The following is a 24,339-nucleotide window of genomic DNA, read 5'->3' as shown; positions in this document are numbered from 1 at the left end:
CCCCTGCGGCCTCTCCAAGCCGGGGCCAGCGGCTGGACTGTCCCATAAGTTCTGGATTATCCCAGCTCCAGCTTCTCTAGTAAATTATTTCTTATAACAAGGGACTTGAATTTGGATGTCAAGCTTGGAGTATTCCTGGGTCATCTAATTCTTACATCTTTTATATTTCTCTTTTTTTTATGTTAAAATTTTTTTTTTACTTTTTGAGGTGAAACTTACGTAACAGAAAATCAACCATTTAAAAGTGTATAATTCAGTGGCGCTTAGTATACTTAAAATATTGTGCAATCATAACTTCGACCTATTCTCCAAATATTTTTATAATCCCAAAAGGAGACCTCGTATGCTCTTTTTTCTAATTTTGAGAAATACTGAAAAGGATTCCCCTATGTTGACTCAGAATTAACAACTGTTATTTTATTCATGCATCCCATTACAAATGAAAAAACTGAACAGTAAAATGAATTGCCCAGTGGAATGTTCTAGAACTTGATCTGACTGGTGGTTTCACAGCACTGAGCAGTGTCTGCATATGTAAACATTTATCAAACTATACACTATTTCAGTTTGCTGTGTAAAATTATATCTCAAAAAAACCAAAATCACAAAATGTGTCATCAGCTCCCACAGGCCTCCAAAGCAGTTTCCCCAGGCCCTGGGCACTTTGAGAAAGTGCCCTGAATCAGCACATCTGGAAAGGCAAGAAAGGCGGTACTCCTGTTGCAGCAAAAGGGGCTTTAACTAGCCCCTCACGGCATCCCGCCTTCCAGGTTGTCACACCAACTAAGTTCTGTGAGGAAGCCCCGGGCCCGCGCACCTGCATGAGAATCTGGACACCACTGCGGAGGTCCTCAGCGATGACGTCGGAGTAGAAGGCCTTGATCTTCCTCTTGTTCAGCCACTTGGTGTGCCCGTTGGCGATGAGCCGGAGCTCAGGCATCCTCTGTTTGCGGGGTCCCTGTGGGTGACAGGGGCAGGTGACATCAGGGGTGGCCTTCACCCTCTGGGCTGGGACTCAGCCCCTCTCCTGCCCCGGAGGCTGTCCCCTGAGCTCATTGCTGGTTCTCCTTTATGGAATTAGGGGAGAAAAAGCAGAGGAGGAGGGAGAGGGAGGGGTGGAAGGAAGATGGAAGGAGCAGGTGAGAGGCAGGACAGTGTGGGCAAGCCAGGGAGAGGGATGGGGAGGGAGAGAACCTGCTCTGGGCACCACAGCCCCTCCTGCTGCCCCCGGGGGTGGACCTGGTGCCCAGGGGCTCCTCCAGGAGTACAGCCCCGCCCCCCTGCAGGGGGCACTCACAATGAGCACGTGGCCGCAGATCATCAAGCTGAGATTCCGGGTGAAGGTGCCCACGAAGTCCACCAGGGCCGGGCGGAAGTTGGGGGGCCCCGTGAGCACCAGGCACTGGGGGCTGAGGAGAGGCAGGGAAAAGGGTGTGAGCCGTCAGGACAGAGCTGGGGGTCTGGATGCCAAATACAGGTGCCCCTGGAGTTCCACCACCTCCCAGGACTCCCTTCCTAGGACAGGTGAACCACCCTGTGGTCTTCCCGTCTATGATTCCTTTCCAGCTCTCTTGGTGGCCACCACACCGGGTGCCCCTTTTCCTTCCTGCTCAGGCCACCAAATGCTGCATGTGGGCAAACCACCATCTTGCTGCTCCATCTTGTGCTCCTGCCCCGCCCAGCCCAGCAGGATGTGAAAAGAATAAAGACTGGGAGTGGGGAGGCCCATCACTTATGAGATCACTGCGCCACTGGGTGGGTGAGTCAGCCTCTGGGTCAAGAGGCAGCCAAGGGCCATGGTCAAGGGTCACTACCAGACTCAGCTGGAGCCAGACAAAATGGGCCACTCACCAGCTGTGTGACCTGGCACCAGTTATTTAACCTCTCTGGGCCTCAGTGTTCTCACCTGTGAATGTGGTTAGTAACTTCATGTACCTCAGAGGGTTGTGGTGAGGCTACGTAAGGCACTTTGAGCGGTAATGCAACATAGATACGTCCGATTATTAACATGGTGATCTGATGGAAAGGGGGTCCTGGGTGCACACTTTTCCTCACTAAAGAGGGGAATCAGCTTCGAAGAATACTCGGGAGAGGCTCATCCCAGTCAGTCTCATGATCACAACACCAGAGCACCCTCACAAACACAGGTGGCCCTGTGTATCCACATCCACAGATTCAACCGAGGGTGGTGGCTGAATCTGTGGATGTGGAACCATGGGTACTGAGGGCCAGCTATGCTAGGCTTTTTATGTAAGGGACTTCAGCATCTGAGGATACTGGTATCTGGGGGGTGGGGGTGGGGAGGCGGGGCTGGAACTAATTCCCCGCAGATACCGAGGGACGACTGTATTGTCCTTTGCGTTTGTATTGCCCAGAGCATATTCCGCTGTGGAAACTTAGGTACAGAGAAGTCACTAGACTTGCTTGGTCCCCATTGGGCAGTGTCAGCCCCAGTCTCCTGACTGCTGGGCAGTGCTCCTCCACCCTGTTTCCTCTCTGTGAGGGGGCCGTGCCCACCATGAGTCTGCCGGTCAGGTGACAGGCCTTGGCCTGGAGCGTCCCGGAGCACGGTCACGGCCAGCCCTGCCTCCCAGGCATCCGCAAGGCTGCACTCACCGATAGTTCTTGATGTGGTCCTCCACCTCGTTGAGACCCACCGAGTAGCTCAGGGCCAGGTTGTAGGAGCCAGCCTGTACCGAGGAGCCCCAGTTCACCTCTGAGGGGCGTGTGCAAGGTTAGACGTCATGGGAGAAACCAGACATACATATGTTGACCTTCTTCAGGAACCGAGCACCGTGGGAGCAGGTAGACAGCCTGTAGATCTGTTCCTAACGTTTGCACATGCAATATGGCTACACGTTTAAAAGTTATGCGTCAAGCTAACGACTCTACAAAACATTCTCCTGCCTTGACGAAAAGATCTTCACAATGACCTGGAAGGCCGGGTTCTACTTTACAGCGCTGGGCTTTCCCGGCATTCTGCATCCCACCCCCAGACTGCTGTCACCCTGGGATCCTTGCCTGCATGCGTGTAGACATCCCTGCCCACACGTCCAGGCTTGGGCTGGCTGCCCTTCAGTCAGGCAGCCCTCGGTCTGGTGTGCACACCAGTGGGCCGGCCACTCTCAGGAGGATGGACCTGGGCAGGCAATGTCAGGCCCTGCGTGTCCGGGGGGGTGGTCTAGTAGTAGAGGTGTGGGCTCTGAGTGGGCACACTCCCGGGGGCTCCTCAACCCGTGGGAAGGGATGAGGCTGGAGCACCAGAGGGGGGCCCTTGAGAGCACAGCGCCTGAGGCAGGCCCTCCGGCTGAGCTGACAGGCAGGACGGCTTGGCAGCCTCAGGGCGAGAAGGGACGCGTGACCCCCTGGGCAGCCTGTGACCGCACACCTGGCTTCTTGTAGATCACATAGAGCAGGAGGAAGAGGACCACACCGATGGCGATGAGGGCCGCCCACCAGGTGAGAAGGAACATGATGACCACGGAGATGATCGCCCCAAACAGCGCCGCCCACTTGCTGTAGTATCGGAATGAGGGTCTCCACCCTGGGCGGGGGGCACAGGGCAGGACGTACGCTCAGTACTCCGGAGCCTCCTCCTGGGCCAGCATAGCTGGGCAGGGCCTGGGTGGCAATGCCCGCAGTGCCCAGGGCTGGGGTCCCAGTCTGTGCCCGCCCCCCAACCCTGCTTCCTGGAGCTGGGCTTGGAGGCTCTGGTAGGGCCACACACCTGCCTTGGCTGGCATCCTGCCATGTGAACAGGCTACACCAAGGGGGAGGTGTCCAGCTCTGGCCAAATACGGCCACAGGACATCCAATGTCACAGCAGTGCTGGTTTCCAGGGCTCACACAGAGCCGAGGGGGTGAGATGGAGGGGAAGGACATGATTCTGCCTAGCCCCACACCTGCAGGCCATGCCAGGGCCGCCACTAGTGACAGCCGCTCCACGGCACAGCTCCAGGGCACCATGGTCCATGGTCTAGGGAAAAGGTGGCCCCAGCACCAGCCCATCGGCGATTTGGGGCTAACTAGAAAAAGTCTTCCTTGAGACTCTTTACTGCCATCTGCCAGAAAATTTTCATAATAAACATAAAAATCTATAACATCTATGAGTGGCGTCCCCTGGAGTTGGGCAACGTGCAACCTGCAGCCACCCCGTCTGTGACTGACGATTTTGTTCCCTCTCTGGGGAATCAGACTCCTGACTCCCTTAAAACTGGTGTAGGAAGGCACTAACTAGTAAAGTCTCTGCATACTGTAAACAGTGCCTGAATCCATGTATAGTGTATACTGTAAGTGCTTGATAAAGGATAGCTGTTATTACTGTTATTATATGAATGGTCCCTTTAATTGATTTCAATTTGAGAGGTGACCTTGGTTTGCCCACCTGCATCCATGCCTTCCACTCCCCGCTCCATACTCCAGCCCCAGGTGCCTCCCCCCATGAAGGGGGAGGGTCTCGCTTACCGGGTGAGTTGGTGATGGAGGCGTGGAAGCAGCTGAAGTTGATGAGGGCATAGGAGCACAGGAAGAAGTTGGAGATGATGGGGGCGATGGTGTTGAGCTCAGCTTCAGGGACCCAAGGGAGAGAGGAAACAGTCTACTGGGCAACTCCACCAAGGAGTCCTTGGTACCCTCCCTCTCAGGATAAGGGGACCCCAAATGGGCCACCGAGGCTCAGTGAGTCTCAACTTTCTCATCTGTGAAATGGGTCCGTCATTTTGTGAATCTCAAAGTCCAGTGTTTTGTAAACTGTAAACTGCCGGCTCTAAAGAGGATGGAGAGCAGTGTGAGGGTAGATCCCATCAGGCTACGCGATGGCCAAGGACAGTGGCTATCACACTTCTTTGTGTGACCACAAATTACAGTAAGAAATACATTTTACAGTGTGATCCAAGACACATGTTCTCTGTTTTCTGAAACCTTGAGACTGTATCGCAGTTCCACCCACAATGGAAACCCACTCAAGAACCGGCTCCTTCCCTTCCCTGTCTCACGAGCCCCTGCCCTGCTGCAACCCCTGGCATCCCTAGACACACTTTTGCATGTGAATCCTTGTCTCAGGGCCTGCTTCTGTGGATCCCAAAACAAGAAAAACAACTCTTATGTGCCAGGCCTTCTGTACATGAGTCCTTTGAATTAGCACAAGAGCCTTGCCCCAGAGCATTTGAGATCGTGATCCTCCATCTGAGGTACAGTCAGAACCACCCAGATAAAATGACATCGAACCCGAGGCAGGGGTGGACGGCAGGGTGAGCAGAAAACATCCAGGAACATCTGGGAATGCCAGGCCTGACTAGGTGTTTCCATTCCCTGCTTGTGGCCCTGCTGCCTCTTCATCTGGTGCAGGATCCAGGAGTATCTAGTGTCCAGAAATGTTCCCTTGAGTGGAAGTGGCTAGACCATTGGGTTATGTCTCATGGCTTGGTGACGCCAGCCTAAGTATTAGAGCAGGGATTCAGCTGTGGCAGGAAGGTGCCCCCCCAGCCTGGGAAGGTTCACCAACAGCTGATCCTGACCCCATTCCTGCATAGGGAGCAGGAACCAGGGGTCATCATGCCAAGGCACGGCGATTGCCCTTGCTTGGTAGGGCCACCTCTCTCCTAGCAAGTTCTGCCTCGTTGGCTAAGTAAATCAGGAAGTACTGGGGAGTGTGCACACATGAGTGTGTGCGTATGTGAATGCATGTGTGTGTGTGTGTGTGTGTGTGTGTGTGTGTGTGTGTGTGTGTGTGATATATACACATGGTCTCTTCCTGCCCATCTGTGACACCCTCTATGCATCATTACTCCCATTTTTCAGATGAGGAAACAGAGGCTCTAGGAGGTGAAGTGATTTTTTCCAAGGTCACACAATTGGCATATGGCAAAGCCAGGATAGAAAGTCAATCTAACTAACTGATTAACTGGAATCTTTCTCCTAAGGCAACCCCTACCTTGGAGCCCAAGGGATCCAGCAGCTCAAGGTCTGAGAAATGAGGTTGGTCTAGGTTCTATACCTACAGAGATAGTGATCCAGCTGTTTGTACCAGCTCCCGAGGAGGAGTCAGTCAGCTTGTCCTGTGCTCCCAATGTGCTCCTGGGGGCTAGTTCAGACCTGGGGAGGGAGGTCCCGGCTGCCAGGACACAGGAATGCAGAGCCAGGGAAAGCATGTCGGGCCCTGTCCCCATGGCCCTCACGGCTGGCCGGGAGAGGTGGCAGCCCTGCGTACCATGTGGCCACTCACCGATGATGATGAAGGCCACAGCAATGGCATAGGCCAGCAGGTAGCCACGCACTGGCTCATTGTTCTTGCCATAGCCTTTGCCGAAGAAGCCGATCAGCGGGTACAGCTGGTCTCTGCACAGGCACTGTGGGCACAGGACGACGGGCTCACCCCCTGGCCGGGACCTGCCCCATCCCCTCCCCTGTGGCCACCTGGACCCCAGGCCCTGCTTGCTCTCTCTGTGACCTCAGCAGGGCACTTCCTGAACTGGGTCCCGGCTTCTGTCTTTTGAAAGGGGACAGATCTCCTGCCCTCCCCACCTCACCACGAAGACTGAAAGGGCAAAAGGGGCTGATCACATCAGAGGGAAACTGGGAGGGGGTTGCAAACGGGGTGCCAGGCTGCACAGAAGGAGTGAGGGGTGGGAAAGGCAGCTGCTCTTCAAAGCTCGGCACAGGAAGGGGCTGCTTCCTGCAAGCGTTTGCTTTACTAGCTCCTTTTCCTTCAGTCTAGACACCGGGTCATATGACTCCTCCAGGCCTTTGTGGCAGTCACCTGGGGCCCCCTGCACCTGGCCTCCTAGACACTCCCGCCCCTTTCCACAGCCTCACCTGGAAAACTTTGGCGGCAGAGACGAGACAGGCCAGGGCTGAGGAGAGGGTGGCCCCAAAGATGCCGGCCGTGATCAGGGGTGCGAAGCCCGACACCATGCTCATGGTCTGCAAGGACATGGGGTTCGGGCCCCCATGGTGAGGGGTGGGGTCCAGAGCCCCCACCCCGGGCACCCCAGTCCCCGCTGCAGGCAGGGGTTGAGTCTGGGAGCTGCCACCTGAGTCTGCAACCCTCACTGGGGACCCAGTGCCCGCCACGGCAAAAACTGGGCCCAGGCCCCTACCTGAAGCTCTTTTCCCAAGCCTGGGGCCAGCCCCCCAAACCTTGTCTACCCCAGCCCAGTCCAGCCTCCACCCGGCCCTCCCTGCCTCTGGCAGGGCCGCGCGTACCTGGTAGTGGTTGATGAGGCCGTAGCGGCAGCTGTGCTGCTGGGAGCACTCAGTAAAGTTCCAGCCGTAGCCACAGGCCAGCCCCTCGCAGGCGCCTGAGCCGGGGGTCACCGTGTCATTCAGGATCCCGGAGGCATCTCGAACCACACAGGAGCCTGAGGAGGAAGGAGGGCGTGGGGAGGCCTCCTTTCCCTCCTCTCCCCTCCCCTCCCCTCCCCACCCCGAAAACGCCAGACGCTTCTGCAGAGGGCGACATGCTGCTGATGGGCCAGCTCTTCCTTTACTTTATGATAATAATGATGATGATGATGACGACGACAATGAGTTTAGCTACCATGCAGGAGCACCTCCGATGTGCCAGGTCCTGTGTTAAGGACTTTAAACGCTCTGGGGAAACAGGTATTACTACTACTTTTATTGTCATTGCCATTCTACAGAGGCACAGGGAGCTTAAGTGACCTGAGGTCACAGTGTCCTCCTTAAAATGGAGAACCGGATCTCAGGCCCTAAGTGGCTAGGACCTGGGCCACGTCCCTTGGCCACCTGCGAGCAGCTCTCCCCACGATGTGGCTATTGGGAGCAAGAGCATGTGTGAGGATCTCAGTGAGAGGCGAGTGTCAGCAGCCCAGGCCTGGTCCACAGCCCACCTCTACCACTCAGGCTCTGTGACCTTGGGCAGGTCGCTTAACCTCGCTAAGCCCTTGTTTTCTCCTCCGTCAAGTGGCAGAAATGATAGTGCCCAGATTAAATGCAATAAGGCATGTAAAGGGCTGGGCACGTGGTGATAAGTCAGTTGCTAGAGTCATCTTCCTCCTCCTCCTCCTCATTGTTTTGATCATTATTCCTGGAGTTGGAACATGACTTTTCCTATAGGATTTTCATACCATGGAATCTGTAACCTGAGGTTTGAAGGGACCAGAGGAGCCTGGGGTGATCCCCCATCTCCACCACAAACTACCCCCCAAGGGGCCCCCCAGATAAAGTTCGAGGCTCCACTTCCTGGGGGTGCCATGTCCTCCTGGCCCAGCCATCCTTGTTAGAGAGCCAGGAGGCACCCTGTGACCCCTCCAGGGTCTGGGTCGGCAGCTTACCAATGGTGGCCGAGATGGCTAGGTAGGAAATGGTGGTCCAGAAAATGGCCATGAGCGTTCCCTTGGGGATGGCTATAGCAGGGTCCTGGAGGAGGGAGGGAGAGAGGGCATCAGGCAGCCCCTGGGCCTCCTCCCAGGCCCTGTCCTTGTCAGGCTGAGGGTGGGGCAGCAAACACTGACCTTGACCCACCAGAACCCCCTTCCCCGGGGCACTGAGAGGAAGGCACCTCGAGATTGAGGACCCACAGAGGGGGACAGGACAGAACCAAGGGGACGGCTGAGACCACATTCAGGGCCCTGGGAGCCCAAGGCAGAGAGAGGAACTCCAAGCAGCCCCAGGCCTGGTCCCCGAGGACACCTGGCTGACGCTTGCTCTGGGGGCTGTGAAGGGTGGGGTGAGGTGGAGGGCTCCCGAGTCAGCCTGCCTGGGGTCAAATCCAGGTGATCGCTGGGCAGCGTGCATGTCCTCCCGTGCTTCAGCCCCTCCAGCCTCACAGGGATGCTGGTGAAACCAATTAATCCTTGTCAAGCTCCTAGACCAGGGCCCAGCTCACCAGCTGGGCTCACTGCGTGCAGTCACTATTATGCACCAGTTGATTTGTCTGGTTCCACAGCAATCAATATATAGACAAGCCCCAAACTCTCTCCTTCCCCTTCGAGAAAGAACTCTGCTGGTGCTTTCCTGGCAGTAGTAGCCGACCTTCACATCCACGTCATGTGTTTCATTCTTCCAGGCACTTTCTCAAACATAGCTTCCTGAGAAGTGGCTGGGGCGAAACTGAGGCCAGGGAGCTGTGAGCAAGGCCCAGCTCACTGAGCCCCAGCGGCTTGGTCCTGACCACACCAAGGTCCACAGCCTCAGGCCCCCCGGGGGTGCTGATCCTGGGTGGAGTAACGCAGGCTGGGATTTTTATGGCAAGTTTCCCATCCAGGCACAGACCCTAGCTTGGAGGCGAAGGTCACGTCAGTCATAGGAAGTAAATTCGTAAACCTGCCAGGCTTTTCTGGGCCGTTCTGCTCACCGCTCAGCTGGCAGGAAGAATCACAGGTGACAGAGCTTGGAGGGACCATGACACTGTTCAAATTCACTGGCAAGTCGAAGCAAAGCTGGCCATGGTCCAGCTCTCTGCCTCAGACACTCGGAGCCCTGTGCTGGAACCCATGGTCAATCTGTGATGACCAGGCCCTGAACCTGCCCTTAAGGAGCCCTGGCCCAAGTGGAGGAGGTACAGGTGGGATCCTGCCAACACAGGGCAGATGGTGCCCGCCACAGAGAGGATCACAGTGCACTGGGAAACAAGGTGGGGGAGACACTGCCAGGAACGCTGGAAGGCCTCAGGGTGGAGGGGACGATTTACGTGGCTCTGAAGGCACTGGGGTGGCAGGAAGGGCGCGGCGGGTCAGAGAGAAGTGGGAGCAGAGCTGGAGAGAGGCTGGAGGCTCTGGAGCACCCCAGGCTGCTGAGGTCTCTGCTCTGGGGGCCCTGCGACTATGGGCCAGCCAGCCCTGCCCTGAGTCCCTGGTCCCAAGGCCAACAGACCAGGTCAACCTCCCAGATCTCCTATGGTGGGTGGAATAGTGTCTCCCAAAATTCACATTTATCCAGAACCTCAGAATATGACCTCATTTGGGAATAGCATCTTTGCAAATGTAATTAGCTAAGATGAGGTCACACTGGATTAGGTGGGCCCTAAATCCAATGACTGGTGTCCTTGGAGAGGAGAGGACACACAGAGACACACAGACGAAAGAAGGCCACATGAAGACAGAGGTAGAGATTGGAGGGATGAAGCTACAAGCCAAGGAATGCTCAGGATTGTTGGAAGCTACCAGAAGCTGGAAGAGGCAAGGTAGTATTCTTCCCTAGAGCCTTCAGAGGGAGCATGGCTCTACTGACACCTTTTTTTGGACTTCTGGCTTCTAGAACTGTGTGAGAATAAATTTCCATTGTCGTCAGCCACCAAGTTTGTGGTAACGTGTTATAGCAGCCACAGGAAATGAATACACCAGGCTTCCATCCTACCCTCATGTCTCGGCATGAAATCTCAGAGCCCAACTCACAAATCAGGCATATCTGGGTCCACATCTTGCTTATCTCTTCCTGGCTGTGTGCCTGGGAACAAACCGTTTAACCTCTCTGAGCCTCAGTGTCTCTCCCCCGCTATCTGTGAAATAAGAAAGTAGCCTGGCATGTAGCCAGCACCTGTAAACATAAGCGGTTAGGGGTGGGGACTGTAACGCGACACAACCTGGGACAACACCAGCCTGGCACAGATCCCACGGCAGTCACTAGGAAGTCCCTTGTCTCTGAGCACCCATCCCCCGCAACAGCAAATTGAGTTAATAATGATTTTCTTGGCCTTAGCACAGGGTGGTTGTGAAGATTAAACCAACATGAGATCATGGTCACGAGACTGCTCTGTAAGCACTAAAGGGTTGGGGGATGTAAAGGATTAATAGTAACAATGACAACTTTGTCATCACCCCTTTAGGTCTCGGCTCACCTGTCACCTTCTCAGGAGTCTCTGGTCACCTTGTGTAAATTCACACCATGCTTCTGCACCCCTGACCCAGGGATTGCCTCCCCACTTCTCTGCTTGATTTTTCTCTCCATCGCTCAACCACCATCAGGCAAAATACAGATTTTACTTATTTATTTGTTGATTGTCTCTCTCACTAGCATGTCAGCTCCATGAGGGCAGGAATTTGTGTCTCTTTTGTTTACTGCTGCATCCACAAGCCTCAAAGCAGGTGCTCAAAAAATATTGGTTGAATGATGGAGTTGTTGTGATAAAGTTGAGGTCTCTTTGTTTTAGAAACTTGAATTCCAGATCCTCTGACACCTGTGTGTGGGACCCTGGGCAAGCCCCTAACCCTCTCTGAGCTTGGTTTGCTCGTCTGTAACATGGGAGTGATGATGGTAGAAGCTTACAGCTGTCCCACAGATACTATTTTTAAAGAAGGAGGCACCGGGCCGGCCACATGGTAAAAATGACATTGACCTTGACAACCAGCCTTTAGCACTTCCTCTGGGCTGGGCACTGTTGTAAGCACTTTATGTAAATTAGCACGTTGAATCCTTGCTCCCTGCCCTGGGAAGCCAGGGCTGCGTGAGTCCCAGTTTACAGCTGGGGAAGCTGAGGTCCAGAGAGGTTTTAAGGGACTTGCATAAAGTCCCCATGAACGGGAGCTGCTCTTCGCTGAGGACTTACTGTCCCACTGGATGAGCAAGGGGCCAGATCTAGGAGAAAAGTGTCCCTTTAGGGCTTGAGGGCATTTAAGACAGAAGAAAATGCCTGCCCCTACCCCCAGCTCTGGGACAGCTGCCTGACCCTGATGCCTGCACACTGGGCCAGTTGGTAACCTAAGAAGCTTGATAAAGCATCTAGATAAATCCCCAGGCTATGATGATCTATAACGGGGCTGGGAGGGGAACCAGGCCACCTGAGCACAAGCCCGAGCTCTGCAGAGAACTCGGGGCAGACAGACCAGGCCCCTGCTGGCTGCTCCCCAGAGAAGGGAGAGGAGCCGGGCAAACACAGCCTCCCTCCGATTTCCAGGTCCTGCTAGAGCCACGCTGCAACTCGAGATTGCCTCCAGTGCACAATTCTTAACTCATTTAAGAAAATGCATCAGGGAGCACCTTTCAAGCGGGACTGAGATGGAGGGTGAAGGTCCCCAGCACAAAGCCAGGCTTCTCACTGTTCATCCCCACTTGTGTACCAGCTCCTTTGATAACCTCCCTCTGGCAAAGATGCCGCTGGCTTTCTCGTCTCTCAGAGCCCAGCTTCAGCCCCACCTTCAGCCAGAAGTTTTGCTGGAGCCTCTGCCACCTCAGTCTGCACTTCTCCCCCACTTGTGTGCATTGTACTTCTGCTCTAACACTTCCCATTTGCCACATCCCACCACTGTTCACTCAACACACAGGCACCAAGCACCTAGCACGCGTCAGACCCTGAGCTGGGAATAGGGACATAGAGGTAGGCCCCAGTTCTCCAGATGCGGCGGGGCAGAGACATAAGTGGCCTGACATCACTAAATTAGAGGAACCAAGACTCTGACAGAAGGGCTGGGAGAGGTGTAAGGATGGAGGCTTTAATTTGCAGGAGGAACAGAACTTTACAAGGTAAAGAAATGAGGATGGCGAGTCCCAGGTAGAGAGCACAGCAGAGGCAAAGGTGTGGAGGGAGGGACAGGGCAACAGGGGCAAAGCAGTAGATCCTCAGGGCTGGGGCAGGGGTCATGGGAACAGCAACAGTTCCCATGGGGCTGGGGCCTCACATGCCGTGCCAAGGAGCCTGCCCGCATCAAGACGATGGAGAGCCCTGGGAGGATGTACCCGATCCCGTCTGAGTTTTGGAAGGTCAAGCTGGGTCAGTCTTCCCCTTAGGCTGGGAGTCCCAGGATCGAGGGAGGAGACTAGCCCATGTGGGGGTGGCCCTCAAGGCCTAGAGTGCAGTGGTGCCAATCAACAGCCTCAGGATGGAGTGGGATGAATGGGATGGATTTGGGTTGGCTTGGATTGGGTCGCACAGAAGTTTAGAAGCTGTGGCCCTGGGGTCTCAGGGCTCCGCTCAGTGCCCAGTGGGACATCCTGGTAGGATAGGGCCAGGAGGCAGGAGGGCTGGGCGTCTTGCTCACCTTGAGGTCCCCGGAGATGTTGGCTCCCGCCAGGATGCCCGTGGCTGAAGGGAAGAAGATGGAAAACATTCCGAAGAAGCTGCCGTCCACGCCCCGCCAGTCAGGCACCAAGTTCTGGGCAAAAATGTCCGCTGGAAAAACAAGGCCTGAGTCAGGGCCTCCTGGAAGGCCTGGGCACCCTCTCTGGGCCCAGCCGGGCGGGCAGGAGGTTCCCATGGCAGCTCCTGGCTGTGGGGGTCAGGGGTGCCAGCCTCCCCATGTAACCGAGCAGGACCCTATGGGGCCTTCCCAGAATTGACCCCCACCCATGTCCTCTGCCTGCCTTTTGTCTGTAGATAAGCTTTAGTCAAAGAATACATTTAATCAGAGAAGTGAGAACATGCAGGAAGAAAACAGTCAAGCAAGACAAAATAATAGTAGCTTAACCATTAAACAAAGTCAAGGACTTTTAGTTCCTCCTCAAGGGCTATAGATAATATTCTGGGCCAGATCCTTTGAGCTGTTTTGCAGCTACTGAAACCCCCATCAGGTGGGAGAAGTTAACTGCGTGCTGCCCACAAGCACGTAGATCCCAGACCAGCTGGAACCAGAAGGCTGATGATGTTGACTCCCGATTACCTCACCACCAGCCAATCAGAAGAATGTCCACCAGCTGATCACACACCCCACACACCCCCCCTCCCTCACTCTATCTTTATAAACCTTTCCCTGAAAGCTTTCAGGGAGTCTGGGTCTTTTAAGCACTTGCTGCCCTGGACTCCTTGCTTGACCCTGAAATAAACGCTGCACTTTCCTTCACCACAACCCAGTGTCAGTAGATTGGCTTTACTGCACACGGGTAAGCGGACCCAAGTTTGGTTCGGTAACACCGGTGCCCACATAATGGGCCAGATTGGTGGGCAGACTGTCCCTGTCCCCAGAGCCACGGGCAGTGGCCCCAACCCGCACGTACCCCGGTAGCTGAAGAAGCCTTTGGAGGCCTTGTCCTCAGAGGGGGGGATCAGTGTCCCAACCAGGTAGTTGGCAAAAGAGACCATGATGACGAGGAAGAAGAGCACCTGGGCCTGGGAGGAAGGGAGCCTGGAGGTCAGACGGTCTGGCTCCGCCTGTTCAGGGAGCCCCAGCAGGGAAGAGCTTGCCCCAGGTCCCTTACTCTCTCATTCATTCATTCATTCACTCATTCAACACCCATTACTCCACAGGCTCTGTTCTAGGAGCTGGCGACATAGCAAGGCTCCTGTCTTGCTGATAAATAAGGAGGATGAATCTAGAGTAAGAACAGGGGGTGTCCCGGGGACTGGGTTGAGGCTACTTTAGCAGGGTGGCCTGAGAAGGTGTCTTCAAGGGTCCTGAAGGAGGAGGATAATGGAGCAGCAGAATGATGGGGGCATAAGCTTGGTGCATTCAAGGAACAGTGGGGAGGTGGTGGAGCTGGAGGTCAGAGCCAGGGGGCGAGAGGCGGGGCGGCCGGCGCCTGGGCTGTGCTGGTCAAGGCTGCCGGCTGTGGCCCAACATCTCTTCCCTTATTTCATGCTGAACCTCTGACTCGGGGCTTGGGATAGGTTCAGATGAAGACCACGTTTCCCCAGCCCCCCTTACAGTGAGGTGTGGCCATGGACCATGTTCCGGCCAACGGGAAGTGAGCAGAAGGAACATGTACAACTTCCAGGCTGGGACAGAAAAGGAAAGGGGAAGGGGATTCTCTCCTTTCCACCCTCTTTCCCCTTCCTGCTGACTGGGCTGTGGACATGGAGGTGGGGGCCGTCATGGGCCAGGTGGATGAGGGCCACACCCCAGGGGTAGAGAGGCCACAGGATGGAAGGCGCCTGAATACCTGGTCCCCAGGGGCCACACACACACACACACACACACACACACACACACACACACACACACACACACCTGGACTGTTCCATGAGAGAGAAATGAACGATTCTGGCTTAAGGCCCCCTTCCTTAGGGTCTGTGTCACAGCAGCAGAACTTAAAGCTCATCTGACACACACAAGAGGCAGAACCAAGACTGGGACCAGGTCCCGCGATTCCCGCTTCCGCACTCGACCGTGCCCACATCCCCCCCCAACATCCTGTCCTCACCTTGGACTCCCACTCCATGCCAGCCAGGGAGATGGCCAGCAGCACAGTGACGGTGACCACGCCAACGATGCGGATGTCGTTGGTGGGGTCCACGATGGGTGAGCCGTACTCCTGGGGGAGGTGACAGGCTAGGCTGCGTGCTGCCTCTGAACAGCCCACCCCACCCCCCAGGCTCCTCCACCGTGATTTACCTCATTTATGGTTGCCCTCTCATAGGAAAACACAAACTCAAACTCCTCCCCTGCCCACAAGTCCTCCAAAGCAGCTACTGCATGGGTCTGGACAATTTGGCCCTAAAGGCAACACGCAACCCTGAAGGAGACTTCTGGGGACGGTCTTTATTTGAAGAGATCATCAGAGTCACCCACAATGATCGGACTGTGGCTTTGGTCCCTAAAGGCCAAATTGGGTAGAGGGGCAGGAAGGCCAGGCCCAGAAGGTGTGGAGGAGAATGTGGCAGGCGGCCGGGGCTCTGTCTGCCCGGGGTCCAGCCCCTACCTCACCTGGAGCAAGTCCTGCACGGTCTCTGCGAAGCCCACAGTGTGCATGGCCACACCCACAGCGTTGGCGAAGGCAAAGATGAGGCCGATGGAGCCCCCTAGCTCTGGGCCAAGACTCCGGGAGATGAGGAAGTAGGTGCCGCCTATTGGGGACAGAGCCAGGAGCCATGAAACCAGAGGAGTCACCTGGCTGGGGTGGACTTGGGGCAGGCAGAGCTGAGGCTGGGAGGGGGTGAGCATGGGGCCCAGGGGGTTCATGGAGCAGGAGACAACCAAGGCCATCCCATCCCATAGGTGTGGAGAGCCTGCCCGAAGCCTACATCTGGAATCAACAGGGGCAGCCTGGGGTGTCCCTGTCTGGGTGGGGGTGGAGGGTAGGGAGTGGTTCAGAGACCCGTTTCCGGGGTGAATACTCGGGGACCTACACGAGGAGGACCTTGGGGCTGGGGAGGGGCCCACCTGACTTGACCTTGCCGTTGGTGGAGATGGCCGAGATGGAGAGGCCCGTGATGGAGGTCACCGTGACCGAGAGCAGGATGATGATCCAGGTCAGGACTGTGGGGGTGGGGGGGAGGTGATCGCCCCAAAACTCAGTCAGGACATTTCTCAGAAGGAGCCATTTGAGGAACCTGAATCAGCCAACTGATTCACCACATGACTTAAGTCACTTTCCTTCTCTGAGCCTCACTTTTCTCATCTGAAAAATGGGTCTCTGTCTACCTCCTGGTATATTCTAAATAGCCAGGGAGCTGATAAGCCAACATGTAAAGAATCATTACGTATGGAAGGGTAGGTATCCTCTCTTAATAATAAAAAATAAAGTAATAGTTACTACTTGATGGGCACCTCTGGGTGCCAAACCCTGTGCTGTTTTATGTGCATCAGAGGAACCCCACAATAGATCTGTGAGGTGGGGACAGTTATTGCCCCCATTTAACTGATGAGGAAACCAAAGCTCAGAGAGGTTAAAAACTTGTCCAAGGTCACACAGCATGGTACAGAGCTAGCAGCTGGTCTGTCCACAGTGTGAGTTCCTAACCCAGATGCTCTGCAGAAGAAACTTGGCTCCAAGAGGTTAAGTGACTTACTGAGGGCAAACCGAGCCAGGGAGAGCCCCCAGGCCTGCTGACTCCACGTCCAGTGCTCCTTGGCCACACTGCCCTGACCTCTGTAACCCGTGGGCTCTGTAACCCAAGTTCAAGATTGCTCCCGTGGAGCCTGGGAGGACCAGGACCCGGGTGCACCTTCCCCCTGCCCCCCAGAGGCAGCACTCACCAATGCCTGCCTGGGCGGTAATCCAGGGGAGCCGCAGATAGAGGATCACACCCCAGATATTGAGCATGCAACGGATCTGGGAGGAGAGGGGGGTCAGAGGCCACCTGGGGGGGGCTGAGTACCCCAAGGTCAAGCACATAAGTCCCTGTCCCCAGTGTTGGCATGGCATCGGGCACCTAGGGGACACCTGGGTTCTTTCCTTGCTTCACCCACTTTAGTGGGTGCCCACTTCAGTGCCTCTCTGGTTCTGTGGGGCAGGGAGGGGAGGGGTACCCAGAGACCCCCCTGTCCCTCCCACCACTCTCCTACCCTCCTTCCATCGAGGCCTGAGGATGGGCAGCAAGCATTATCACCCCTCACCCTGCTCCAAGCCCAGGGTCCTGTGTCTGCCAGCCCCATTCATGGCCCAGTGGCCAGCTGTTGGCCCAGAGCCTGGCATTCAGGGGGAACTCAGCAAACGCCAGCTGAGCCAATGCCCTACATACAAGCAGAAATCAGGGCTCAGGTGGCTTTGACTTCAGCTTCCGAATTTAAAGCAAAGCCAGACGCCACAGCTGAGGCTGGAATCCCATGTGGGAGGGGCTGGTGTGGTCTTTGACCCCAGCCACGTCTTGGGGTGGGGGACATATGGCATTTACAAGCCCAGGGGGATTTCTTTTTTCTTTCTCTTTTCTTTTTCTTTTTTTTTTTTTAAGCCTTTAAAAATTTTTTGAATGTAATTTATTTTAAAAAATTGAGGTATAGTTGATTTACAATATTATATTAGCTTCAGGTATATAACATAGTGATTCAAAATTTTAGGCCTGGGAAATTTCGAAGGCCCTCCATATGGTCTGAGGTACTGAATGGGCCCACACCAGGCTCTGGCCACCACAGTGAGGGAGGGAGACCCAGACTCCGGATTACGGGCCTCTGGAGCTAGAGGGGGGTTGACTGTTCAGATGGAGAAAGAGGCACAGCCAAGCAGGCAGTTGGCAGAACCCAGGCTTCCTGCCTCCCAGAGCGGGAAGCTTTCTCCTAGATCTCATGCGATCCCCTCTGTAAAGTGCCATAATGTCTTCCAAAGCCAAGTACATTAGATTGTTTGCTATCTTCGGGTCTAAAACAGCAAACCTTCTCCTTCCCATCGTGGAGAATGAGAAAACAATGTTGTGGATTTGTGTTTAGTACTGCCCTCTGGTGGCTCTTTGGGGAAACACAGTTTCTCTCAATAACTCCAAGGTGGGCATTCATCCAAGCGCTTTACATCTATTAATTCATTGAATGCTCATCATTTCATAGACGATGAAAGTGAGGCATAGACAGGTTAAGTAACTTGTCTAAGGTCACATGATGACTGAGCAGACAAATAGAGATCTTCCCCAGGGTTAGGTCTCAGTCTGGGAGGTAAACGGAGGTCAGGAAGTACAAAAGCAGAGAAAATTTGAGGTCACTAGGCAGATGGGGAAACTGAGGTCCGGGCTGAATCTTGGGTCTGCCTTGACTACTAAGGCCCGAGAGTCCAAGCTGAGCCTGAATGGAGCTCTGTCACCCTACCCCCATCCCTGAACATCCCATCCACGCCCCACTCACCATCACTCCCTTGACCCAGCCAAAGCGCACAGGCTCCTCAGGGTTCTTCTCGCCGTTGGTACCTGCCTCATCCTCCACCAGCCCATCGGTCATCTCATGGCTGGGCCGGCTGTCAAAGGCCAGGGCATGCAGGTGGCTGCCTTCCTGCTGGGAGCGCAGAGACCGTGGGTCAGGCAGCCAGGGGTCATGACAATCCAGCTCCCCCGCCTCCCTACCCTCCACCGTCCAGCCTCCCAAGTAGCAAACCAGCAAGCCCCGTCTCTGCTGCAGACCTTTCTTACCCTCCTCTCCCCATCTCCTTTAGGTGAGTGTAAACTCTGTAAACTTCCACTGACCGGGAGCTCGTTACCTCTCTGGGCAATCCTAGATTGCTTGACTGGGTCGCCAATGACTGGGCAATGAATATTACATGTGCCCAGAGCTTTACAGCTCCCATACCCGCATTCCATGTGGGCCTCTCAACCCATGAGGAAGACACCTGTTTGTCCCCATGACACAGATGACAGAGCCAAGGCTCAGAGAGGTTAGGTAACTGGTCAAGGTCACACAGCAGGAAGGGCCACTCCTCTGGGACGGTGTTTACCTTGAGGAAGGAGTGCAGGTCGGCCAGCGTGGGCCGGGCCTTTCGGGGCTCGCCGGGCAGGGTGCTGTTGGCATAGTGCTCGTAGGCAGGCACCACATCGATAGTGTTGTAGCCAAAGGTGCGCATGTAGAAGGTGCTGCCGTGGGTCAGGTGGCTGGGGTGGCTGCTCTCATAGGCGGCCGGTGGGGGGGGCTCATCGCCCCCCAGCAACGTGCTGATGGTGAAGCGCCCACTGCACAGAGCAGGGTCCCTGGGCATCTCCGACACTGGCAGCTCTGCCATTGTGGCTCTGGGTGTCGGGGGAGGGGGCCAGGGTCGGCGGGTACACGCAGGGTGGCTTTATAGGCTGGGGCCACAGCAGGGAGGAGGCGGAGAGGTTGGCCCAAACCGCCCACAGCTGGCGAGCAAGGTCCCTGGACGGGGTGGGAGGCAGAGCATGTGCCTGATGCTGTCCTACCCACCATCTGATCTTGGAGATAGCAACATGGCCTTGGACTGGGAGCCGGGGCTGGGTCAGCAGAGAAGGGGGGCATGCCCAGCCCCTGGGTCCTAGAGAGGCTCTTCTGAGTTTGGGGGCAGTGGACATCAGCAGCCAGACCCTACGAAGGAGTGTTCACCAAGAGGATCCTTAGGGACCCTACAAGGGTCCCCAGAGACAGCCTGATGGCCTGAGGACCCACTCCACGCAGGTTCAAAAACCTCTTGTTTCAGTATATGGTATTTAGTTTTATATTTTGTTTAGTTAGTATGTTCAAATAGATGAATGGTATGACATTTAAAAAGATACACACACACACATATAAAAGGTTAGTCTCTCTTACTATGAGAGAGGTAGTGTGGTGGCCACCTGATGTGCCACCAGAAAAGAAGGACAACCCCCAGCTGCTGCGAGGGGTCTCAGTGTCAGCTCCTATGGCAATGGCCTTGCCTACGGCTGAGGTCCCCCATGGAGCTCTCATCCAATGATAGGTGCGGGATGCAAAGGCCTGATGCCCTGCCCCCGGATCTGAGGAGCCACCCCACCTCCAGAAGTCCCCAGGGTCAGCTGAGGCTTTGTCTACACAGCAGCCCACTCCTCCCTCTGTCCTGTCCTGCTTCCTTCTCCTCTCGCCAGAGGTACTGACCCCAAGAGCTCTACTGGTGAGTGCCCTGCAGGCTCACCTTTGTCTCAGAGTCTGCTTCCTGGGGGTGGGTGGCCTAAAGCTCACAGGAAAACCACTCATCTCTTTGTTATCCCTGCTGCGTTTTGCATCTTTCAGCCGTTCAACTAACAAACCTTATTGACCATCGACCATGTCATGGGTGGAGACAGGAGGCAGGAACGCAGACGGCGGGCACAGGCCTACGTTCACAGGGCTGCTGAGTTAGTGGGGGAAACGGACCTGGAAAGAGACCAGCCCCGCTGTGTGAAGAGGGCGGCGATGGGAGAGATGCACATGGAGGACGGTCAGGGTGGGGACAACCAGGGACAGGACAGACCCCTGACCGGAGTCTTGGAGGACAAGCTGCTCTTCTGAAGGCAGGGGATGGATGGAGGCCTCAAGGCCACCACCAGCCACAGGCCTCTAAGCTTGGCTTATGCCCAGGCTCTGGCCCTCCTCATGAGGGACACACTTTCTCTACCTCCCTGCCCTGCCTCTCAGACCTGAGCTGGGCTCTCAAAGCTCACCTACGTCCCCAGAGACCAGCTCTGAGATGCTCAGAGCCCCCCGGGGCTCCATGACGTCCATCAGCAAGTCAGCACCAGTGGACTGAGAACTTGCGGGGGGCCTGGCTGGCTTCTGCTGCCCCCTCACTCCTGGTTCAGAGGGGCCCAGGACAGGAGGAAATACTCAGACTGTGTTAGGGTAGCAAGCTGCGTTAGGGAATCACCCAAGATGATGGTGCTTCAATTGGGGTCCAGGAGCCCCACAAATTTGTAGACAAGTTTTCATACCTAAGTGCATTTTCCTGGAAAGGGGGGCATAAAGTTCATCCAACTTGCTAGAAGACCAGTCCACGGGGGCAGGGATCTGGGCCCATCTTGTTCACTGACATTCCCAAGCAGTTAGAACAGCACAGAGCAGGTCCTCATTAAACGCTTGTTGAATGAGTAACGAAGGGAAGCCAGAACCAAAGAGAGGCTGCCATAGAAACCCTTGGCTGACAGAACTACCCCGGGGGCGGGGATGGGGACAAAGGGTAGATCCTCGGGGTCCTCCCAGCTCAACCAGGCACAGAGGTGAGCTGAGGACGGCTGGTCCTCGATGACAAACCCCAAAGATTATGATCACTGTGCACTGTTTTGCAAAGTTGATATATTTACTATGTGTTCAATTCTTTAAAAGACTCTTCTCGGGGCTCCCCAGACCCCCAGACTTGCCTACTCTCTCTCCAGGACGTCTGGTCCCTCCTTAGAGAGGCTTCTGCAAGAGGGTGTCCCCAAGCCCGAGCCAGCTGCCAGCACGGGGGAAGGCTCCAAGGTGAGGACTCCAGGGCCAGGACCACAGCTGTGGTCAGTTTTCCACCTTCCCTGCAGCGCCCTGCCCCATCTGCCAATTACTCTTTCCCTCCCACGGGGCCTCAGGGTAGAGCTTACAGACCTTATCGCCCTCTCCATCTTTAACTGCCACTTGACTGGTGAAAATCACAGCTGCCCAACACCCCCTTATGCCGTCCCTACATACCCTGTACCCGGAGCAGCTGTGGAAAATTCGTGATTAAGATCTCAAGCGAGGAAGTGGTCAGAGGGACCAAGGCTGGTTTCCAGCAGCACTGGGGCCCCGGCAGAATGAGGGCCCACAGCTTTGCTGGATGACCTTGAGCAAGCCACTTCCTCCCCCTCTACAATCCCAGGCCTGGGTCAGCTCCAAGGTCCCTTCCAGCCCTGGAGGGGAGCATTTGCTTTTTCGAGAAGCCTTTCCTGTGCCCCCCATACCTGTATGTCTCTGGGTGGGGGGATTTAAGCAGGACCCCTCAAAAGGCTTATCAATAGGACAGTTGAAGGGACTGTTGGAACTCCTTGTCCCAAAGCACAGACGCCAAAGAAAGGGGCTTCCTGCCCTTGGATGGAAGTCCATCCCTTTGAGAAATGCTCACAGAGGCACTCTTCTTGATGGGAGCACCATGTGGGTCACACACGACTCCTGCCTTCCAGGGCTTCAGCTGCCAGGTTGCCCAGAGCCTGTCAGGTCTGAGACCAGGAGTGGAAGTTGGAGGAACCCTGAGTGAAACCCTGGGATTTGGCCTCAGGGGCTGTCAGGCTCCCGTCTCAGTTGTCAGTTTCTCCAGGGCTCTGAGCAAGTCGTTCCCTCAGCCCCCTCAGTCCCCACTTAGCAGCCAAATGGAAATGACACCTACATCAGGCTGGCTCTCACTCACTCAAGGGCCCCTGGCTGGGTGACTTAGGGCCCCTGGACTCTCCCAGATCTCGGAGGAGGAAGAATGGGGTATTAAAGGAACAGAAAGACTCAGGAAACTCCCTGGAAGGGAAAACCCCAGGCACAGGGGGCTGAAATGGTGAGGACAGAAGGGCCTGCTGTCTTCACAGCCACTGAGGCACCTAAGCCTTTATGCACCAGGACTGGAACTCACAGCCTAGCCTGGCAGACTAACCAGCAAGGAGATCGCAGCAACTGGCTAGCAGAGGAGGGAGGCTGCCCTGGAGGAGGGGGAGCCTTGAGGGGAGACGTAGGCAAGGATGGAGGGGGCTCTGGGTCATGGGGGCTTGGGAAGGCGCGGTCAGTGGGAGGGACCAGGTGGTGGGACTGGAGCTCACAGTGCCATGGTGGGCGGGGGAGGGAAGAAATGGTGGGAGATGAGGCTGAAAGTGGTCCGATTGTTTCTTCAGTCACTCACATTTATTGAGTGCCTACTGCATACCATACCCTGTGCTAGGTAAGGAAGGCACCACGGGGAACAAGACAAAGGCCCTGCCCTCCTGGAGCTCACATTCTAGTGGAAGAGACAGACAAGCAGTAAACAAGCAATCATCATGGTACATTCAGTGATAAGTGCTATGAAGAAAACAAAGCTTTTTTTTTTTTTTTTTTTTAAAGGAGGGGCATTTAGGCCTCTCTGAGAATGAGAATTTTGAGCTGAGATCCAACAATAAGGAGGAGACACCCATAAGTGAGCAGGTGTGAGCACAGGGGTTCCAGAAAGAGGAGAGAGCATGTGCAAAGGCTCTGGGGTAGGAGTGTGGCTGGGGATTCAAGATGGCAAGGAGGCCAGGATGGCAGGAGCCGAGGGACTGAGGAGATGGGTTTGAGACATGGAAGGGGGGACACCAGGCCTTATAAGCCAGGGTTAGAAGTTGCACGTTCTATTATGTGATGGTCAGATTTATATTTTTCAAAGTTCACTTTGGTCATTGTGTGGAGATTGGATGGAGGGAGGCAAGGGCAAAGCAAGACTAGTGGGGCCACTGTGGGTGAATGAAGGTGGTGGCCGGGCCGGGGAGTAGATGTGGATGGCAGGGTCGTGAGAAGTGTTGGGAGTTGAGATATATTCTGAAGGCAGAGCCGATAGAACCAGCACACGGATTCATGTAGGACAGGAGTTGGAGAGAAGAGGGGAACAGGGAGGACTCTATGGGGGAAATGTGGTGTCATTTCTGAGTAGGGACACCTGGCAAGGAGGGCCTTGAATGCCAGGGTAGGAGACTGGCCTTTGTCCTGGGGAATCAGATCTCATCTGTTTCTGGAAAGCTGGTGGGGAGCATAGTGGGGTGGTGAGCAGTGCCAGGAAAAAAGAACAGGGCCAGGGAGGGCCGGGAGGGGCTCTGGTGACAGTCAGGCAGAACAGACAACTGCACAGCTCTGAGCCCTCGGGCTCATCCCTGACTGCACACAACACTCAACCATCTCACTGGGACCTCTGACAAATGCTGACTCCTCCACTGGAGATGCTATGGGCCTGGGGCCGAAAAGGGGGTGAGGGGCCGGCATCAGTATTCTTAGAAATCTCCCCAGGTGGAACTGGGCTGAGACCCAGTGGGCTAAAGAGAACAATCTTTCACACGCAGACTGCCCACCCCCACACCAACCCCCGCCCCATCCCCACGTCCACATCCGCCCCGGTCCCACGAGGCTCGCCTGGAGAGGATGGGTATGATGCAACCCTGGTGTCGTGAAATAGCCGGGTAAGAGGATGCGCTGCTCGTCGGCCTGATTCACAACACCAGCTGCAGCAACGATACCAGAACTCGGCGAGCTTCCTCCTCTGGATGTGGCTCCGAGGGTTTGAGGCAGTGATGACAAGCCTGGGCAAACATCCTCCCCGACCGATGGCTGCCCTGGGCCAGCACCATGCAGAGGCCCAGGGCTGCAAATGATGGAGGCTGGGTCCCTGCCCACAGGGGGGGCGCACAGACTTGATGGTAGTGAGGAAGTGGGGAGC

General features: G+C 55.5%; 1 protein-coding gene across 6 annotated transcripts in view; it reads right to left on the bottom strand.

Moving 5' to 3' along the window:
- Positions 1–19,242, bottom strand: part of SLC12A3 (solute carrier family 12 member 3) — a gene marked incomplete at both ends in the record, with an annotated part of 36,191 nt that extends 16,949 nt beyond the window's left edge. For 3 of the 6 annotated variants that reach the window (XM_082677770.1, XM_082677772.1, XM_082677774.1), the window contains 17 exons: positions 818–958; positions 1,298–1,409; positions 2,617–2,716; positions 3,389–3,544; positions 4,465–4,566; positions 6,224–6,347; positions 6,814–6,921; positions 7,204–7,358; positions 8,295–8,379; positions 12,936–13,066; positions 13,888–13,999; positions 15,031–15,141; positions 15,534–15,673; positions 15,990–16,085; positions 16,806–16,881; positions 18,378–18,524; positions 18,961–19,242. In XM_082677770.1, the coding sequence (XP_082533896.1) occupies positions 818–958; positions 1,298–1,409; positions 2,617–2,716; positions 3,389–3,544; positions 4,465–4,566; positions 6,224–6,347; positions 6,814–6,921; positions 7,204–7,358; positions 8,295–8,379; positions 12,936–13,066; positions 13,888–13,999; positions 15,031–15,141; positions 15,534–15,673; positions 15,990–16,085; positions 16,806–16,881; positions 18,378–18,524; positions 18,961–19,242 (2,178 nt within the window). The remainder of the gene's footprint in view (positions 1–817; positions 959–1,297; positions 1,410–2,616; positions 2,717–3,388; positions 3,545–4,464; positions 4,567–6,223; positions 6,348–6,813; positions 6,922–7,203; positions 7,359–8,294; positions 8,380–12,935; positions 13,067–13,887; positions 14,000–15,030; positions 15,142–15,533; positions 15,674–15,989; positions 16,086–16,805; positions 16,882–18,377; positions 18,525–18,960) is intronic. The other 3 variants (XM_082677771.1, XM_082677773.1, XM_082677775.1) reach the window with 1 other exon arrangement.
- Between the last annotated feature and the right edge of the window lie 5,097 nt (positions 19,243–24,339).

Source organism: Grampus griseus (assembly GCF_964374135.1).
Source record: "Grampus griseus genome assembly, chromosome: 19".
Taxonomy (NCBI): Eukaryota; Metazoa; Chordata; class Mammalia; order Artiodactyla; family Delphinidae; genus Grampus; species Grampus griseus.
The sequence above is the reverse complement of the archived record's forward strand: the minus strand, read 5'-3'. Positions and strand labels throughout refer to the sequence as shown.